We start from the raw sequence: 22113 nt of genomic DNA on the forward strand, positions 1-22113 counted from the left end.
TAATGTATAAAAAAAAGAAAAAAAAATTCTGAACAAGGATGAGGTCAAAATAGGCGAATGATCAAAAAGAAGTTATGAAAGTTCGGGAGCACTAACAAACACGTCTACTCCATAGGGCGAGACCCAAAGAGTGTTGGAAAAAAAAAAATCACACGTTGGCATCTATTAACAGAATACTTTGCAGTTATTCTTTAATTTTATTAGTTGAAATAAGAATGTTTAGCACCAATATCTGGACGTATGCAGACCGGCACGGGTAATGTAGACATTGTGTTTTTGTGCCATTGATGAAGTTTTCCTGCTAATCGCAGGGTTGTGGTGGCCACTAGAGGCCACTGTTGCTTCTTTAATATCACTATTTGAAGGTGTGTGCATGTAGAAAGTTCTGTGTTAGAAGTAACATTTATTCCTGCAGCAATCTTAGACGTATGCGATTTGTAGTATGACATGCACACATATCTGTATCTGAAGTCTTGAGGCTCACTGAGCCGCTGTGTGCTCTGAGACAGACAGACAGAGAGACTGTCTTCTCGGCCATTACTAGTACAACCCCTGGCAATAATTATGGAATCACCGGCCTCGGAGGATGTTCATTCAGTTGTTTAATTTTGTAGAAAAAAAAGCAGATCACAGAGATGACACAAAACTTAAGTCATTTCAAATGGCAACTTTCTGGCTTTAAGAAATACTATAAGAAATCAGGAAAAATAATTGTGGCAGTCAGTAACGGTTACTTTTTTAGACCAAGCAGAGGGAAAACAAATATGGTCTCACTCAATTCTGAGGAATAAATTATGGAATCACCCTGTAAATTTTCATCCCCAAAACTAACACCTGCATCAAATCAGATCTGCTCATTAGTCTGCATCTAAAAAGGAGTGATCACACCTTGGAGAGCTGTTGCACCAAGTGGACTGACATGAATCATGGCTCCAACACGAGAGATGTCAGTTGAAACAAAGGAGAGGATTATCAAACTCTTAAAAGAGGGTAAATCATCACGCAATGTTGCAAAAGATGTTGGTTGTTCACAGTCAGCTGTGTCTAAACTCTGGACCAAATACAAACAACATGGGAAGGTTGTTAAAGGCAAACATACTGGTAGACCAAGGAAGACATCAAAACGTCAAGACAGAAAACTTAAAGCAGTATGTCTCAAAAATCGAAAATGCACAACAAAACAAATGAGGAACGAATGGGAGGAAACTGGAGTCAACGTCTGTGACTGAACTGTAAGAAACTGCCTAAAGGAAATGGGATTTCCATACAGAAAAGCTAAACGAAAGCCATCATTAACACCTAAACAGAAAAAAACAAGGTTACAATGGGCTAAGGAAAAGCAATCGTGGACTGTGGATGACTGGATGAAAGTCATATTCAGTGATGAATCTCGAATCTGCATTTGGCAAGGTGATGATGCTGGAACTTTTGTTTGGTGCCGTTCCAATGAGATTTATAAAGATGACTGCCTGAAGAGAACATGTAAATTTCCAGTCATTGATGATATGGGGCTGCATGTCAGGTAAAGGCACTGGGGAGATGGCTGTCATTACATCATCAATAAATGCACAAGTTTAGTTGATATTTTGGACACTTTTCTTATCCCATCAATTGAAAGGATGTTTGGGGATGATGAAATCATTTTTCAAGATGATAATGCATCTTGCCATAGAGCAAAAACTGTGAAAACATTCCTTGCAAAAAGACACATAGGGTCAATGTCATGGCCTGCAAATAGTCCGGATCTTAATCCAATTGAAAATCTTTGGTGGAAGTTGAAGAAAATGGTCCATGACAAGGCTCCAACCTGCAAAGCTGATCTGGCAACAGCAATCAGAGAAAGTTGGAGCCAGATTGATGAAGAGTACTGTTTGTCACTCATTAAGTCCATGCCTCAGAGACTGCAAGCTGTTATAAAAGCCAGAGGTGGTGCAACAAAATACTAGTGATGTGTTGGAGCGTTCTTTTGTTTTTCATGATTCCATAATTTTTTCCTCAGAATTGAGTGATTCCATATTTTTTTCCCTCTGCTTGGTCTAAAAAAGTAACCGTTACTGACTGCCACAATTTTTTTTCCTGATTTCTTATAGTGTTTCTTAAAGCCAGAAAGTTGCCATTTGAAATTACTTTAGTTTTGTGTCATGTCTGTGATCTGCTTTTTTTCTACAAAATTAAATGAATGAGCATCCTCTGAGGCCGGTGATTCCATAATTTTTGCCAGGGGTTGTAGCATAACCTCAGGCCTTGTGCTGACTGACTCCTTTAAATATGAAATTCATGACTAAATCTTGATGCACTTTCCTAAACCATCCAGCAGGTGCCAGTGTTCAGCAGGTGGTAGCACAGCACATCAGGCCTTCTTTTCATGCAGAGTACTGAACAATGTTTGTAATAAAAGTATTTCAGAGGTTCTGGAGCAATGTTTTAAATACTTTGCTGTACCAACGAAAAATTTAGGTATCTTTGCCATTTACATATGCTACCCATTATTTATTTCGATCAGATTTTCCTTTCCCATTCTGATGTATATTTTGTGCCATATTTGGTAAGGTAGTTGGTGTCGTGTTTCTTTCTGTAGTTGCTGTCTTAAAACAGAAGTTCACCTTCTTTCAATGTAGGCTCTATTTTAGATATTCTAGTGGTTGTCTTATCACTCGTGACTAAACTTAATCTGCACATTATTCATTTAGAATGTAAACATCATTACAGTAAGCAGAAGCTAACCTTCTAATTAATAGCTCAGAGTAAACTGCTTTTTGTCAGCACTGAATAGGTGAAATGTCCATTTTCACAGCCCTTTTACTAAATGTAAATGCTTGTGGGTGTCCATCGATGTTGTTGATGACATCTCTCTTCCTCTCTCTCTGGGAGAAAAGAGGAAGGGGATGGCTTTGGACTCTCCTTTGATGGTTATGGAGCCCAAAGCTGACAACAGTTTTTCCCACAGGTTGGAAACAGGCTACCCTCCCCAGGAGAGAGAGGCCTGTTGTCCAAACACTCGTGACAGTGACAGCATTGTTCTTCTTGTTGTTGAGTGTGGTTGGCCTCAATGGTGTCCCTCAGTGGCATAATGAGTGCCTGGCTGATGGTGAGTCGCTTCAGGTTAGAGGGAGGGATGTAAAAATCCTAAATGTAAAGCCCCAGTCACATTATGACTGATCAAGGAAACATATGAGGAGCTGATAGTAAAAGTTTGTGTTTGTTTTTGTCTGAGTTCCTTGTCAGCTGATGTCTGCCAAGTTTGTCAGAAAGTTTTGTGCATGTTAAAAACTTTGAATAGACATCAGGCAAAGCACATTCCCACTGCCTGCATGTTTGTTTTCCGTTTTGTCCTCTGCTTGTCTTCTCCTATTCCTGCGGCTGTCCGATGGTTCATTCTGGGCTTCTGATTGGCCATGCCCCCGTGTCGATTCAGTGCAAGTAGTGAAAGGACTGATGCAACTTCATATCTTAATGCAAAAGACAGCTCTCTCTCTCTCTCTCTCTCTCTCTCTCTCTCTCTCTCTCTCTCTCAGCCTCTCAACGAGGATTTGTGGCGGAGTTCTTTGATGTCCTCATGCACGAACAGTGAGGAAATATGACATACTTTCATACCATGGCAAACTCCACTCAAATCCAACTTATGTCTATAAGAAAGGGAAAATCCTTCTGCTTGCTGCAGATCTCATCTTTCCATTAGCACCCCAACTACATGGGAGACTGATGAATTTCCCTTCTTCTTCTTTGTCTTTCGGCTGTTCCCGTTAGGGGTCGCCACAGCAGATCAATCGTTTCCATCTCACCCTGTCCTCTGTATCTTCCTCTGTCACACCAACCACCTGCATGTCCTCTCTCAGCACATCCATGAACCGCCTCTTTGGTCTCCCTCTTCTCCTCCTGCCTGGTGGCTCCATCCTCAGCATCCTTCTCCCTATATACCCTGGGTCCCTCCTCTGCACATGTCCGAACCATCTCAATCTCGCCTCTCTGACTTTGTCTCCAAACCGTCCCACCTGAGCTGTCCCTCTGATATGTTCATTCCTAATCTTGTCCATTCTTGTCACTCGCAAAGAGAATCTCAACATCTTCAGCTCTGCCACCTCCAGCTCTGCCTCCTGTCTTTTTTTTTTAGTGCCACTGTCTCTAAACCATACAACATAGCTGGTCTCACTACTGTTTTGTAAACTTTCCCCTTCACTCTTGCTGATATTCTTCGGTCACAAATTACTCACCTTTCTCCAACCACTCCACCTTGCCTGCACTCTCTTCTTCACCTCTCTACCACACTCTCCATTACTTTGAACAGTTGACCCCAAATATTTAAACTCATCTACTTTCACCACTTCTACTCCTTGTAACTGCACTATTCCACTGGGCTCCCTCTCATTCACACACATGTACTCAGTCTTGCTTCTACTGACTTTCATTCCCCTTCTCTCCAAAGCATATCTCCACTTCTCCAGATTAGACTCAACTTGCTCTCTACTCTCACTACAGATCACAATGTCATCTGCAGACATCATAGTCCATGGGGACTCCTGTCTGATCTCATCTGTCAACCTGTCCATCACCACTGCAAACAAGAAAGGACTCAGAGCTGATCCTTGGTGTAATCCCACCTCCACCTTGAATGAGTCTGTCATTCCGACTGCGCATCTCACCGCTGTCACACTATTTTTGTACATGTCCTGCACTACCCTAACATACTTCTCTGCCACTCCAGACTTCCTCATACAATGCCACAACTCTTCTCTTGGCACCCTATCATAAGCTTTTTCTAAGTCCACAAACACACAATGTAACTCTTTCTGTCCTTCTCTGTACTTTTCCAACAGTATTCTCAGAGCAAACATTGCATCTGTAGTGCTCTTTCTCGGCATGAAACCATATTGCTGCTCACAGATCTTCACCTGTTTTCTAAGCCTAGCTTCTACTACTCTTTCCCATAACTTCATGCTGTGGCTGATCAACTTTATGCCTCTGTAGTTACTGCAGCTCTGCACATCACCCTTGTTCTTGAAAATAGGAACCAGCACACTTCGTCTCCACTCCTCAGGCATCCTCTCACTTTCCAAGATTTTATTAAACAATCTGGTTAGAAACTCTACTGCCATCTCTCCTAGACATTTCCATGCCTCCATTGGAATGTCATCTGGACCAACTGCCTTTCCACTCTTCATCCTCTTCATAGCAGCCCTCACTTCTTCCTTGCTAATCTCTTTTACTTCCTGATTTACTCTCACCACATCATCCAGCCTTTTCTCTCGCTCATTTTCTTTATTCATCAACTCTTCAAAATATTCCCTCCACCTTCTCAGCACACTCTCCTCACTTGTCAGCACATTACCATGTGCATCTTTTACCACCCTAACCTGCTGCACATCCTTTCCAGCTCTGTCCCTTTGTCTGGCCAGTCGGTACAAGTCCTTTTCTCCTTCCTTACTATTCAACTTCTTGTACAGCTCGCAATATGCCTTTTCCTTTGCTTTTGCCACTTCTCTTCTCGCCTTACGCCGCATCTCCTTGTACTCCTGTCTACTTTCTTCATCTCTCCGACTATCTCAAAACTTTTTTGCCAACCTCTTTCTCCTTATGCTTTCCTGGACCTCTTCATTCCACCACCAAGTCTCCTTGTCTTCCTTCCACTGTCCACATGTCATACCCAGTACTGCCCTAGCTGTCTCCCTCACCACATCTGCAGTACTTTTCCAGTTGTCCAAAATTGCTTCCTCTCCAACTAGTGCTTCTCTCACCTGCTCGCTAAATTTCACACAATAGTCTTCCTCCTTCAGCTTCCACCATCTGATTTCTTTTAGCTTGCATCTCCTATAAAGAATGTAGTCCACCTGTGTGCACCTTCCTCCACTCTTATATGTTACCCTGTGCTCCTCCCTTTTCTTAAAGTAGGTATTCACCACAGCCATTTCCATCCTTTTTGCAAAATCAACTACCATCTGTCCTTCCCCATTCCTATCCTTGATACCATATCTACCCATTACTTCCTCATCACCTCTGTTCCCTTCACCAACATGCCCTTTGAAGTCTGCTCCTATCACCACTCTTTCATGCTTTGGCACACTCTCCACCACCTCATCTAATACACTCCAGAAATCTTCTTTCTCCTTCATCTCACAACCTACCTCTGGGGCATATGCACTGATGATATTCATCATCACCCCTTCAATTTCCAACTTCACACTTATCACCCTGTCAGACACTCGCTTAACCTCCAACACACTTTTAACATACTCTTCCTTTAAAATGACCCCAACACCATTTCTCTTCCTGTCCTCACCATGGTACAACAACTTGTACCCACCGCCGATGCTCCTGCTCTTACGTCCCTTCCACTTGGTCTCTTGCACACACAATATGTCTACCTTTCTCCTGTCCATCATATCAGCCAGCTCTCTCCCTTTACCAATCATACTACCAACATTCAAAGTCCCCACTCTCATTTCCACCCTTCTAGTTTTCTTCTTCTCCCGCTGTTCATGGCAACGTTTTCCTCCTTTTCTTCATCGTCTTCGCCCAGCAGTAGCCCAATTTCCACTGGCACCCTGTTGGGCAATAGCACCAGTGGCGGACGTTGTTAACCCGGGCCGCGACCGATCCGGTATGGGAATTCGATTCTGAGTCTGCATAGTTGGGTTGGCTTGTTTTACGCCGGATGCCCTTCCTGACGCAACCCTCCTCATTTATCCGGGCTTGGGACCGGCACTCAGAATGTACTGGCTGCACACCCCATGTGGCTGAGTTAGACTGATGACTGATGAATTTCCCAACGGACAAAATATTTAAATGCACAACTAATACTTTTGCTCTGTCAGACATAGTGTGACACAGCCTTAAGTCAGTATCGAGTACAATTACGTTCAGGTCTCAAGACCAAGACTTGAGTACTGTTGTTGTTCATCTGCCATAATCAGTGATGACCTCGACATCTTTAGTGGATAAGTGGCAGTGCAGGATGTGTTCTGAGGTATCCGACAATATGATTCTGCCACAGAATGACCTGGCAGATGTAGCGGCTCAGTGGAAGGAGTGCTGACCAATTCTCGTTTTTGTTTCTTAAGAGGCTGGGTCTCACAGAACAACTGCAAACATCTAAAATTAGAGCCCAGGTTGAAAAAGGCCAAACATCTCTTTTAAGTTGTGAACTCATGTGAAGGCTGGTACTGTATCCAACTGGTGGCAGATATTACATCAGCTAAACAAAACAACTTTTTCAGTTGATGTGGTTCATCACAGTTTGCCAGATTGGCGTATCCTTGTTATCTACCCTTTTAAACTGGAGACTAAAGAGATGATAGCGTTTATTGGTTTTTGAGTTATTCCTTACTGAAGCTGGCTGGGATGGACTAACCCACACAACCACTCACTCACACCTACATTTTTCTTGTTCAAGCCTCATACTGTTACCAGCAGAGGAAGTGTCTATTTGTAAGACACCTGTTGGCCAATAGCAGGATGTATAATATGACCCCTTTGAACGTGAGTGACTCACTGATTGGAGGCACCACCTTTAAGCATGGCTTCGGCTGGACGTGAACCACAGTCTTTTGACTTTAAGGGACCTTTCTGTGGCACCAGTGTGTTCTATAACACTGCTTTGGTTGGTTTACAAACAACTGGAATAATGGAAGCAAGCCTCACACAGGTTTGTTGGCAGCTGAGGTGTAAAGTTCCACACTGCAACCCTGGCCTGTGAGTGATCTAAGAACGTGTTTGATTTGCTGCCTGCTGCCTCTGAAACTACTTTTTTGTGGCTTCTGAGAACTCAGAGTAAGACGCTCACCATTCTTTTTAGATAAATCAGTGATTAGACGTACTAAGGAGATTCCCAACGTGCACGCCGATGTACAGAGACGGTCACTTACGCAGGAAAATGGGACCTATCATCATCAACAAAAACAGTTCCCAGGACCAGCTCATCGAGGAGCTTCAGGGAAAGCTTGGGATTGGTCGTATAGAGCGACGACGTAACCAGCCTGATGACTGGCTGACCGAAGGTATCGTCGTCATGTCCAAACCCCAGCGTTTCCGACCTGATGTTGGGAGCGGTCAGGTTGACAAGGTCGGCATGATTATGGTGAACAGTCCTCCAAATTATGTCATGAAGCTTTAGTGTTGTTGCTGTCTACTCTCCTGTCTGTCTTCTTCTCTTCTTCAGATTATAATTCCCTCAGGGTCACCTCTCCCACAGAGGAAGGTGCTCCCTCCTGTCTCACCCCCGGCTCCTCGTCGTCCCCTTATTGCAGGAGAACCAAAAAGACCACTCCAGCTACAACAGCCCCCTGTATCTATACCACCTCCTCCTCCTCCACCACCACCTTCTCCACCCCCTCCACAACCTCCCCATGTCAAGGAACAAGTTCCATCTCCACTTCGAGAGTTGGTAAAAGCTTACCCTCCACAAGCACTTCAGGAGCCCCCTGCCCCCAAACCAGAGCCCCCTGCTCGTGTTTATAAAACTCCAGGTCAGCCTTCCCCATTGAAACCAGTGCCACAAGTTTCACCCAAAGTCCTGGTGTCTGTAGGCTGCCAAACAGAGTATGACCCAGTCTTCCCTTCAATGCAGGCATGAACCCCTCTCTTACCGTTCTTGTTTTTCTGCACTACAAACTGGATTTAATGATTTCTTTTTCCGATATCTTCAACTGTACATACACAATTGGTATTTGCGGGTAAGAAGATGCATCTGTTATATTTTCAACACAACACTTAATCATTTTAGATTATGGCCCAAGGGAAAGGAGGGGTCCCCGGTGGCCCACCAACACAGGTCAACAAGCTGGACAACATGCTTGGAAGCCTCCAGTCTGACCTCAACAAACTGGGTGTGCAGACAGTGGCCAAAGGAGTTTGCGGCGCTTGCTGTAAGCCAATTGTTGGACAGGTGAGAGAACCAAGCTTTTGTTCACCTCAGATCTGTTAGGAATTTGACTCGGGAGGTAAGTCACAGTCAAATGTTGTTTCCTATGATGATGTAAATTTTTGTTGATCAGTGCAGGACTCAGGATTGAGACAAGTAAACTGTGCTGTCTTCTTGGTCTTTTTTTAATCACGCAGACTTTTGTCACATAACAAAAAACAAAAACCAGAGATCTCCGCCTTAGGGACAACATGTCCTTTTAAATGCTTCATGAGGAAGGCCATTTATGGACAAGTACCACTGGACAGAGCCCAGGTTTACAAACTGAGTTACATGATCTTAGTCAGGACTTCAGACAACACAGTTCTCCACAGGGCTCCAGGCTAACCTTTATAACTAGGAGCACTGTGGCCCCTGACTGAACATTTGAGAACCACAAACAGAAAATTTAGGGGCGCAAGGATTAAATTGACCTGCAAATGTTGAAGGCTCTGGTGTGGAGGGATTGTCTTGGATGAGATGTGTCTTCAACATTGCATTGAGGTCTGGGACAGTGCCTGAGGAGTGGCAAACTGGGGTGGTGGTCCCCACATTTAAAAAGGGGAACCAGAGAGTGTGTGCCAACTACAGGGGCATCACACTACTTGGCCTCCCCGGTAGTCTACTCCAGGGTGCTGGAAAGGAGGGTTCGGCCGATAGTCAAACCTCGGATTGAAGAGGGACAATGCAGGTTCCATCCTGGGCGTGGAACAACCGACTAGCTCTTTACTCTCACAAGGATCCTGGAGGGTTCCTGGGAGTATGCCCACCCAGTCTACATGTGTTTTGTGGACTTGGAGAAGGCGTATGATCGGGTACCCCGGGAGATACTGTGGGAGGTGCTGCAGGAGTATGGAGTGAGGGGGTCCCTTCTCAGGGCTATCCGATCTCTGTACTCACAAAGCGAGAACTGTGTTTGGGTGCTCCGCAGTAAGTCGGACTCATTTCCGGTGGAGGTTGGCCTCCACCAGGGCTGCGCCTTGTCACCAATCCTGTTTGTGATATTTATGGACAGGATATCGGGGCGTCGTTGAGGGGAGGAGGGTTTCTGGTTTGGCGGGCTCAGGGTCTCATCACTGCTTTTTGCAGATGATGTGGTGCTGTTGGCTTCATCGGCCGGTGACCTTCAGCACTCACTGGATCGGTTTGCAGCCGAGTGTGAAGCGGCTGGGATGAGGATCAGCACCTCTAATTCTGACGCCATGGTTCTCAGCAGGAAACCGATGGATTGCCTACTCTGGGTAGGAAATACGGCCTTGCCCCAAGTGAAGGAGTTCAAGTACCTTGGGGTCTTGTTCACGAGTGAGGGGACGATGGAGCGTGAGATTGGCCGGAGAATCGGCGCAGCAGGGGCAGTATTGCATTCGCTCTACCGTGCTGTTGTGCCGAAAAGGGAGCTGACCCAAAAGGCCAAGCTCTCGATCTACTGGTCAATCTTCGTTCCTACTCTCACCTATGATCATGAGTGTTGGGTCATGAACGAAAGAACTAGATCGCGGGTACAAGCGGCCGAAATGGGCTTCCTCAGGGGGGTGGCTGGTGTGTCCCTTAAAGATAGGGTGAGAAGTTCGGTCATCCGTGGGGAGCTCGGAATAGAGTCACTGCTCCTTCGCGTTGAAAGGACCCAGCTGAGGTGGTTCGGGCATCTGTTAAGCATGCCTCCTGGGCGCCTCCCTAGGCAGGTGTTCCAGGCACGTCCATCTGGGACGAGACCCCGGGGAAGACCCAGGATTAGGTGGAGAGATTATATCTCCACACTGGCCTGGGAACACCTTGGTATCCCCGAGTCAGAGGTGGTCAATGTGACACGGGAAAGGGAAATCTGGGGTCCCCTGCTGGAGCTGTTTCCCCCGCAACCAAAACCTGCAAAAGTGGTTGAAGATGAGTGAAATGAGTGTCACATTTTAAATGTAATGCTGTCTCTGATCCTGGACCTCAGCAACTTGTTGCTGTAGAGGATCTGTTTCTGGTATGCGAGGAACCATATTTGGAAAAATATGTCAGTGGTTCATTGTTGACGGAGTGTGACATTGGCATTAAACTCATGTTACAGTTTACTTTCATGCTATTGTACTTAGTATGCAAAGAAATGTTGAATGTATGTTATTATTGTTATTATTATGTTAAGGAATCGTTTTTGTGTGGAAGAATTATGGTACAAAATAATTAGAGGAACATCTAAGTCCATTTTTCACTGCATTTAAAAATTCTTTGTATTGCCTCAAAACAAGATGAGGTCTGTTTAAATATCTGACATAAGGACACTAAATGTCACACTTAAAATCAATTTTATAGCTTTTACCTGCTGAATATTATAGCTTTTTGTTTGTTTGTTTTTTTGTGGCTGACTTGTAAATGAAATGAAACACCTGACACCCAATTCATTTTGGTGCCTTAAACCCTGTGATCCAGTCCTTAAATTGTTGTTTGTTGGTGTAGGTGGTGACGGCTATGGGTCGCACGTGGCACCCTGAACACTTTGTTTGCACACACTGTCAGGAGGAGATCGGCACCAGGAACTTCTTTGAGCGTGAAGGACAGCCCTACTGTGAGAAAGACTACCACCACCTGTTCTCTCCGCGATGCTACTACTGCAACGGACCCATACTGGATGTGAGTCACGGCTCGCCACATGTGAGGTCACGTGTTGTAGTTTCCTGGTCAACTTGTTGTGTTTCCTTCCAGAAAGTGGTGACAGCGTTGGACAGAACGTGGCATCCTGAACATTTCTTCTGTGCTCAGTGTGGATCCTTCTTTGGCCCAGAGGGTACGTGTGTGTGTGTGTGTGTGTGTGTGTGTGTGTGTGTGTGTGTGTGTGTGTGTGTGTGTGTGTGTGTGTGTGTGTTGTAGATATTTGTGGACTCCACATGCTGTATCAGTATTTTCCTTTTTCTGTTCTGCTGTCTCTCGTCAGTGTCTCTGATCTTTCTGTCCTCTGGTGCTCACAGTGTAGATGGATTATTTTTATCACATCTGTCAAACTCAGCTGAGTATTTTTGGCAAAATTTTATTTTTGAGGAAATTTGACTTTTTAAAGCTTAGATTTGGTTATTTTTCAATACAGAAGCACAATTAATTCAAAAACCATCAGAAATGTCAAGACCCAAGGAACATTAGTATTGTTGAGAGTTTCTGATTCTGACAAATGGTTTGGCTGTTTTTGTGGGTTACAGATTAACTTCATCTCTTGTTTCCTCTGTCTGTGGTGGGGTTTCTCTCTCTCTCTCTCTCTCTCATGAAGGTTTCCATGAAAAGGATGGAAAGGCTTACTGCAGGAAGGATTACTTTGACATGTTTGCACCAAAATGTGGTGGCTGTGCCAGAGCCATCCTGGAGAACTACATCTCTGCGCTCAGCTGCCTTTGGCATCCCGAGTGTTTTGTCTGCAGGGTCTGTATCCTGACCTTGTGCTTGTTGATTGAATGAGCGTAATGTTGCTCCACAATGTAACCCTGTTTGTGCTCAGCATCAAAAATGGTCCTCCTTCACTAAACTCCAAAACAATGCGGTTTCATTGAATTTTAACCCTAGATCTGTTTTGAAGGAACAATCAAACTTTATGAATATCTGAGTCTTCCTCCTTCACAGTGCACAGAGGCTGCATTTAATCACTGGACACACTTCTCACAACTGGTTTATTATTCCCATGAATAATAATAAATAGTACACAGTCATTAAACTCCTCTGCCTCACCGTGTGTGCGGCGGAGGAGAGTTGGGTACCTGGAGGTGTGTAGGGAGAGGAGGGGTGGGTGGGTTGGAGTCAGCACCGTCCCCATTGTCCCCCTCTCCCGCACGCAGAGAGATGTGCTCCAAGGGTCGCCTCGGGGCAGGGATCCCCGCACCGGCTTGAACAGCAGGAGACTGCCTCGGGCTGGGCCGGCACGCTTTCTTGCTGCCACCTTCCGAAGATCGTTAATGATCTTTTCGCAGGTTCAACTACAGAAACCTTGTTACAAATTTTACTTCTTCTAGATCAGGGGTCTTCAACTCCAATCCTCGAAGGTCGGTGTCCTGCACCTTTTAGATGTGTCACTGCTTCAACACACCTGAGCCACCTGGCTGAATTACCTCCTCAGTATGCAGTCACATTCTCCAAAGTGCTGCTGCATGTGTGTTGAAGCAGAGACACATCTAAAAGTTGGAGGACACCGTCCCTCGAGGACTGGAGTTGAAGAGCCCTGCTCGAGACATTTAAGTTTGATCGTCTTCCGAGGACCTCACTAAACCATCCAATCAGTAGTAGCAACGGGCCGTGTGTACAAAGGGCAAAACAATTTCCTTCAGGATGAATAAAGTTCTTCTTATTCTTATTAATAATTCTAAAGGTGCTACATGGGTACAAGCATATAGCTTTTAGCAACAGGTCATGGTTGTATAGCTTAAAAAGTGCAGAAAGTAATTTTGTTTTATTTTATATAGTTTTATTGAAGGGAATTATAACATTCTTGAACATTTTTGGTAAATACTGATATAATACTGTATGTATATGTCACAGACATGAACAAGCGAAGCTCTTCAGCATCTCACCATGTTGTTGAGGTCCTTTAGACTTTTTTTTGAGCAAAAACTTCAGGGGAGCATTAGCATGGCTAAAACCTTTCAGCTTCAACCTCCCACCTTTTTAAGCATTTCTTTCTTTCTTTCTTTTTTTTGCCTTTCAGCTTTTGAGGGGGCTCCACGCCCCAGACCTCCTTAACCCCCTGCCACGTTAAGCTTTTTTTTTTAAACGTAGATGTAATTTAATATTGAAACTTTTCAGCTAGTTGACTTTAGGGCTGTACAATATGGCCAAATTATCATATTACAATATTGTCATATCAGTATGATATACGATATGACTATGATTTGACACAAAGTGCAGCAACAGTGAAAATTAAACATTCTTAAACAAAACACTCATGTTACACTCATAAGGTAGAATACTGTGCCCTCCAAAAGTATTGGAACACTTGGTATTTCACATATTTTAATTTGTTTATGCCATTTCAAATACAATACAAAAAATATAAAGAATAAAATTTTCTAAAATGATCTTCCTCAAACTGACACTGAAAGCAAATCTCTAAAACTTGATAATGCCTGTAAATAATAATCAGTTTTATTGCTAGTTTTCTTTAGACAAGTCAGGGGATGGAAACATGAACTTTTCCAAGTCACTGAATATGTCTTGGACTTTATTTACAACCCCAATTCCACTGAAGTTGGGATATTGTGTAAAATGTAAATAAAAACAGAATACAATGATTTTCAAATCCTCTTCAACCTATATTCAATTGAATACACCACCAAGATATTTAATGTTCAAACTGATAAACTTTGTTTTTGTGCAAATATTTCCTCATTTTGAAATGGATGCCTGCAACATGTTTTAAAAAAGCTGGGACAGTGGTATGTTTACCACTGTGTTACATCACCTTTGCTTCTAACAACACTCAATAAGTGTTTGTGAACTGAGGACACTAATTGTTGAAGCTTTGTAGGTGGAATTCTTTCCAATTCTTGCTTGATGTACAACTTCAGTTGTTCAACAGTCTGGGGTCTCTGTTGTCGTATTTTCCACTTCATAACGCGTCACACATTTTCAATGGGCGACAGGTCTGGACTGCAGGCAGGCCAGTCTAGTATCTGCACTCTTTAACTACAAAGCCATGCTGTTGTAACAGGTGCAGAATTTGGCTTGTCATTGTCTTGCTGAAATAAGCAGGGACGTCCCTGAAAAAGACGTTGCTTGGATGGCAGCATGTGTTGCTCCAAAACCTGGATGTACCTTTCAGCATTGATGGTGCCATCACAGATGTGTAAGTTGTCCGTGCCATGGGCACTGACACACCCCCATACCATCACAGATGCTGGCTTTTGAACTTTGTGCTGGTAACAATCTGGATGGTCTTTTAACTCTTTTGTCCAGAGGACACGACGTCCATGATTTCCAAAAATAATTTGAAATGTGGACTCATCAGACCACAGCACACTTTTCCACATTGCGTCTGTCCATTTCAAATGAGCTCGGGCCCAGAGAAGGCGGCGGCGTTTCTGGATGTTGTTGATGTATGGGTTTCGCTTTGCATGGTAGAGTTTTAACTTGCACTTGTAGATGTAGCGACGAACTGTGTTAACTGACAATGGTTTTCTGAAGTGTTCCTGAGCCCACACGGTAAGATCCTTTACACAATGATGTCGGTTTTTAATGCGGTGCAGCCTGAGGGATCGACAGGTCACGGGCATTCATTATTGGTTTTCGGCCTTGCCGCTTACGTGTAGAAAGTTCTCCAGGTTATCTGAATTTTCTGATTATATTATGGACTGTAGATGATGGAATCCCTAAATTCCTTGCAATTGAACGTTGAGAAACATTGTTCTTAAACTGTTGGACTATTTTTTTCACGCAGTTGTTCACAAAGTGGTGATCCTCACCCCATCTTTGCTTGAGTGGCTGAGCCTTCTGGGGATGCTCCTTTTATACCCAATCATGACACTCACCGGTTTCCAATTAACCTGTTCACCTGTGGAATGTTCCAAACAGGTGTTCTTTGAGCATTGGTGATGTAACACAGTGGTAAACATACCACTGTCCCTAATTGGATGGTTTTAAGATTAGGTATTTGTATTTGTTAGGTATGAGTTTGCAGATTCTCCGAGTGTTTGTGTGGGTTCTGTCTGGTTGTTACGGCTTCCTCCCACAATTAAAACTAGAGTTGGTAGTCCTGGAGAGCTAGAAAAAGAGCTAGGAAGATTTGAAAGTAGCACCTCCTCTAGGTTCCACCCCCTACCCCGTCAGTGCTCCATCCAAAGTCATGCCCCCACAAACTGGAACGCACATCTGACTGTGGGACTCAGCGGGCCACAGGAGAGCCGACTAAAGCCCCTTTCACACTGGGGCTGCTCCCAGTTGCTCCCGGTTGCGTTGTGCGTCGTTATGATAACGCCAGGTGGAAGCAACCTAGTGCCGAAACGATGCAGCTTGGCGCCACAACAGCGCGAGGGGCGCAAACAAAAATTAAACATGTTTAATTTTTCTTGCGTCCTCTGCTCGACGCAGAATTAAGTGGTTTCAGCGCAAGTCAGAGCAGCAGGACGGTACTCAGGGTGACTGGAAGCCACACACTCACAAGACAACGTTACCCAACGCCAATTTATGATTCCTGCTGTGTTCCATTGTTCCTGCAGTATAAATCACGCAGGATTGTTTTTATACCGTGTACTCAATGCAGTAAAAACTACACGCTTAAAAAAAGACCACAGAAAAAAAATGCTGATTGCAGCTGCAGCTCCTCTCTGTGTGGAGCTGTCTGGTGAAGAGAGGCACTGTGAAGCAGCAGGAGCTTCTTCTCTCACAAATGTGTTTAAATAAAATCCATAAAAGTCCTGCTCACAGACTGATTCCCAGAGACATCCAGTAAAATGTCCGGACATCTCCAGTCCACTCGCGGACAGTTCATTCACGTGCATTCACAGTTAAAAGAAAAAAAACTGTCTGGCTGCAAGCAGTTAGTTCCTTGTTCTCCCCTCAAACTCTCTCATCACTTGTTAAAAAAAAGGACAAAAAAGGACATAAGTCCTGCTCACAGATTGATTGCCAGAGACAGGACATGTCCACATTAACTATAACTCCAGACATCTCCATATTTGCTCATGGACGGTTCGTTCGTGCGCGCATACGCACATCTTGCGGTCAGAGGAGGAAAGATAGACTATAAAAGAACTCTGATCACAGCCCTGCAGCTCAGCACAAGAACAAATATAAACTCGAAGAGAAGTCAGAGTGCACAGTCTGGCTGCAGCCAAACTGTGCACTCTGATTTCTCTGTGGAGAGAACCTGCAGGTTGCATTCTCACCTCCTCTCTGCCCCCTGCTGCGCGCACCTGACGCAGAAATTCCTGCGTCGTCATGTAGCCATAGGAAGCAACTGGGAGAAGTTGGCAAATCTTATATGAAAATAACAAATGCCCCCGAAGCAAAAGTAATTACCTGTCTAATGGAAAGAGTGTAATTATCCTGCTTGAAATCAAATTAGAATTGAGTAAAGTAAGAATTAAATAGTATCTCCCCGCCCACCACCACCACCACTGTATTGAGCTGGGGTGGCTGAATTATCACTAAAATTGTTATGGTGTTCTACTGAGTTTTGGAGAAACATTTTTACTTTTAAAAATATTGAGTAAATTCAAAAGCTGTGAAATAATTTAGATACTTGATGATCTTGGGACATCTACAGTAGTGTTCAGAATAATAGTAGTGCTATGTGACTAAAAAGATTAATCCAGGTTTTGAGTATATTTCTTATTGTTACATGGGAAACAAGGTACCAGTAGATTCAGTAGATTCTCACAAATCCAACAAGACCAAGCATTCATGATATGCAAACTCTTAAGGCTATGAAATTGGGCTATTGGTAAAAAAAAAAGTAGAAAAGGGGGTGTTCGCAATAATAGTAGTGTGGCATTCAGTCAGTGAGTTTGTCAATTTTGTGGAACAAACAGATGTGAATCAGGTGTCCCCTATTTAAGGATGAAGCCAGCAGCTGTTGAACATGCTTTTCTCTTTGAAAGCCTGAGGAAAATGGGACGTTCAAGACATTGTTCAAAACAGCTTAGTTTGAATAAAACGTTGATTGGAGAGGGGAAAACGTATACGCAGGTGCAAAAAATTATAGGCTGTTCATCTACAATGATCTCCAATGCTTTAAAATGGACAAAAAAAAAGCAGACGCGTGGAAGAAAACAGAAAACAACCATCAAAATGGAAAGAAGAATAACCAGAATGGCAAAGGCTCACCCATTGATCAGCTCCAGGATGATCAAAGACAGTCTGGAGTTACCTGTAAGTGCTGTGACAGTTAGAAGATGCCTGTGTGAAGCTAATTTATTTCCAAGAATCCCCCGCAAAGTCCCTCCGTTAAATAAAAGACGTGCAGAAGAGGTAACAATTTGCCAAAGAACACATCAACTGGCCTAAAGAGAAATGGAGGAATATTTTGTGGACTGATGAGAGTAAAATTGTTCTTTTTGGGTCCAAGGGCCGCAGACAGTTTGTGAGACGACCCCCAAACTCTGAATTCAAGCCACAGTTCACAGTGAAGACAATGAAGCATGGTGGTGCAAGCATCATGATATGGGCATGTTTCTCCTACTATGGTGTTGGGCCTATATATCGCATACCAGGTATCATGGATCAGTTTGGATATGTCAAAATACTTGAAAAGGTCATGTTGCCTTATGCTGAAGAGGACATGCCCTTGAAATGGGTGTTTCAACAAGACAATCACCCCAAGCACACTAGTAAACGAGCAAAATCTTGGTTCCAAACCAACAAAATCAATGCCTCGCAGATCAAATCAAATCAATTTTATTTATATAGCGCCAAATCACAGCAACAGTTGCCCCAAGGCGCTTTATATTGCAAGGCAAAAGCCATACAGATGTGAAGAAATCATGAAAAACTGTGGTTATACAACTAAATACTAGTTTAGTGATTCACAGGATTGCTAAAAAAGCAGTTTGAACATAGTAGTTTTGGGTTTGTAGCGTCAACAGCAGATGCTACTATTATTGTGAACACCCCCTTTTCTACTTTTTTTCACTAATAGCCCAATTTCATAGCCTTAAGAGTGTGCATATCATGAATGCTTGGTCTTGTTGGATTTGTGAGAATCTACTGAATCAACTGGTACCTTGTTTCCCATGTAACAATAAGAAATATCCTCAAAACCTGGATTAATCTTTGTAGTCACATAGCACTACTATTATTCTGAACACTACTGTAAGTAAAAATGGTAAGTATATTTGTCCTTTCCAACTATTTTGAATGACATTTACCACACAAATTAAGTATATTTCAAAAAATATAATTGGTTAAACACATGTTAATTTGTTTCATGGAATCTAAATGTAAAGTTAAGATAAAATTTCATACTGCAATGATAATATAACTTGAAATGAAAGGGTGAGGTTTTAACCACGTTTAACTGTTTGCATCAGACAGCATTTGCACATTTTGTTATCTGGTAACACACAGTGAACAAACAGCACATCGCAGCCAAATGAATCATTTCATTCAAAATCAAAAGCACTTTCTTCAGGATTAAAACTGGTGATTGTCATCAACATCGTGTATGGTAACATGGCTTTCCTGCTCTTCTCTCACGTGTTCTTTACTTCGTCTTTGGTTATTGTGACAAACAAGGATGTTGTTACTGAACCTCCTGTGAATCAAATGAAAACGCTGATCTTACTGGTTTGTTGATTTTGTTATGTACATTTGTATAATGTTACTTTTGTCTTTATTCAGCACATAAAGGTAGCATTTACAAACCCACTCTGTTGCTCCGTTCCACCAGATGGTGGCAGCATCACTTCCTGAAACTGCATTTCTTCACTGTCAGTAACATGGAACAGTTGGTCTCTGACCAGTAGGTTTGCTGACATTTGACACGGATTCTCGGACAGCATTTAACAGACAGCCTGACATTTCCTGAACAGCAACAAACTGCGACTCACATGATCCACAGAAACAAACATAAAGGCCGTTGTTTCTCAGTCATGTAAAATTCTCCTTTATGAACTCCACTGTTCTTGTTTATTCCCCCTTTTTTCTCTCAAGAAAATGTATTTTAATTCCTGCTCCTTTTACGCTATCAGCTGTTTATTTGTCAGCAGCCTAAAAAACAACAGGCTAAGATCGAAATATCTGAAATACTACAAATGTTTGAATCCCCACATCTTGCAACACACAGCAGGAGGCTTTGTGCCCGAATGCACCTCGTTTTTAGACCAGCATGTCTACACACAAGACCACACGCGCGCACACACAGGCACACACAGCTGCAGGTACGCACGCACACACACGACTACGGGCATGCAAACACACACAGACGACCACGGGCATGCACACACACACACACATGGGCACGCAAACACACACACGATCACGGGCATGCAAACACACACAGACGACCACGGGCATGCACACACACACATGGGCACGCAAACACACATACATGGCCACGGACGTGCAAATACGCACACCCGTCCACAGGAATCTGCTGGTGTCCAGCTGTCATGGCCTTTTCTCATGTTGGGGTCACTCGGGGAAACATCTAATTTCAAGTTCTGAAAAGCTCGTTTTGTGGGTTTTCTGCTGTTGTCGTCTTTTACCATCAGCACAAGTATTACGACAGCTTTAAAGATGTGGTTACTTTATCTTCCACTCCTTCTTTCTTCTTTTAGGAATGCTTCACCCCGTTTGTGAATGGAAGTTTCTTTGAGCATGAAGGCCAACCCTACTGTGAAGTGCACTACCACGAGCGGCGCGGCTCCCTCTGCTCCGGCTGTCAGAAACCCATCACGGGCCGCTGCATCACCGCCATGTCCAAGAAGTTCCACCCGGAGCACTTTGTCTGTGCCTTCTGTCTCAAACAGCTGAACAAAGGCACCTTCAAAGAGCAAAACGACAAACCGTATTGTCACGGCTGCTTTCTGAAGCTGTTCAGTTAGGCAGAAGCATGTGTCGCATACACAGCGCAGTGATTCATGGAGGGTCAGAGGGTCAGAGTCTGAAAGCCTTTACACACCAGGAGCAACTGAGTCTGTGTTCACAGCAAACACAACAAATCCAGGAAATAACATCCAAGCAGGTTGACTCACATCAGCTGGACTTGTTGAAAATGTTTCATCCAGAAGAGCTTCATCACTTGTAGCTGGAGAGACTCAGATATTTATTCTCTGAGGGGTCACTGATGAGTCATCTGTCGCCGGAGGTCACTTGTGTTCGGGGTCATTGGAGTTAGACCAGATGATTACAAACATGATTATATCTTAAGAAATCTGTACTGTCGTCTTTTAACAAATTCAGTAAATATTTAAAGCTTACATTTGATGAAATTATGATTAGATTATAAATTTAAATTTCCAACAGTATACAAAAAAAAACCATAAAAATTGTAATAAATCCTACAAAGGTAAGATACAAACTTCAGTCTGCGTACAAAAGTTCATCTTGGTTACATTGCATAAACGTCATGTTCATTCCGAAATATGCTCCAAATGGTCTGATTTGTTGGCGAAATAGGCCTCCAGGTAACATGTCTTTTCTTTGGTTGACCAAGATAACAAACTTTGGGGAATGATCGTACACAGACTGAAGTTTAAGACCAGCAAATTTCAAGACATTTTCTGGACCTTCGTAGGATTTAGTAAAATTTTTATGGGTTCTGTTTTGTGGGGTGGCGGGTCACCCTTTATGTAATTAGATACATTTGAGAAAATTGTCTAATACGTATGATCACTGAAATTTACAGTCATTAAAGTATGTAACCCTTTTTTGACCTGCTTCACTTCCTGTTCCGGAGCACAGCGCAGTTAGATTGATCTATTTAACTAGATAACGATTTGTTTCACAGTGTAATCTTCACGTGCCTTAACTAAAGCACTCCCTCTGCTGAATCACCTCTAAATTATTTACACATTATTCACTTTGTGTGTTTTTAGGAATCCGCTAGCTTAGCGCAGCTACTAGCTCTTAGCCAGTTTAGCATGGTGGCTTCTCCTGTCTCTCCTGCACTTTTCTGCTCTGGGTGTGAAATGTTTAGTTACTCTTCGGCATCCTTTAGCAGTAATGGTACTTGTAATAAGTGTAGCTTATTCATAGCTTTGGAGGCCAGGCTGGGCTCTGCACCGTGGAAAATTCTACAGCTAGCCGGGCCCCTGTAGTCGGTGCGGACCAAGGTAGCTTAGCCGCCGTTAGTTTCCCTCTGGCAGATCCTGAGCAGCCGGGAAAGCAGGCCGACTGGGTGACTGTGAGAAGGAAGCGTAGTTCTAAACAGAAGCCCCGTGTACACCGCCAACCCGTTCACATTTCTAACCGTTTTTCCCACTCGGCGACACACCCACCAAGGATCAAACTCTGGTTATTGGCGACTCTGTTTTGAGAAATGTGAAGTTAGCGACACCAGCAACCATAGTCAAATGTCTTCCGGGGGCCAGAGCAGGCGACATTGAAGGAAATTTGAAACTGCTGGCTAAGGCTAAGCGTAAATTTTGTAAGATTGTAATTCACGTCGGCAGTAATGACACCCGGTTACGCCAATCGGAGGTCACTAAAATTAACATTGAATCGGTGTGTAACTTTGCAAAAACAATGTCGGACTCTGTAGTTTTCTCTGGGCCCCTCCCCAATCGGACCGGGAGTGACATGTTTAGCCGCAAATTGCTTGAATTGCT

At 43.5% G+C, this 22113-nt stretch overlaps 1 protein-coding gene across 1 annotated transcript in view; it reads left to right on the top strand.

The window, feature by feature from the left end:
* pxnb (paxillin b) overlaps positions 1 to 20837 on the top strand; it is a 144949-nt gene extending 124112 nt beyond the window's left edge. The window contains exons 7-11 of the mRNA XM_034169711.1: positions 8717 to 8878; positions 11333 to 11506; positions 11579 to 11660; positions 12135 to 12283; positions 20122 to 20837. Coding sequence (XP_034025602.1) covers positions 8717 to 8878; positions 11333 to 11506; positions 11579 to 11660; positions 12135 to 12283; positions 20122 to 20388 — 834 coding nt within the window. The 3' untranslated portion in view covers positions 20389 to 20837. The remainder of the gene's footprint in view (positions 1 to 8716; positions 8879 to 11332; positions 11507 to 11578; positions 11661 to 12134; positions 12284 to 20121) is intronic.
* Positions 20838 to 22113: the final 1276 nt, after the last annotated feature.

Source organism: Thalassophryne amazonica, chromosome 5 (genome assembly GCF_902500255.1).
Source record: "Thalassophryne amazonica chromosome 5, fThaAma1.1, whole genome shotgun sequence".
Classification (NCBI taxonomy): Eukaryota; Metazoa; Chordata; class Actinopteri; order Batrachoidiformes; family Batrachoididae; genus Thalassophryne; species Thalassophryne amazonica.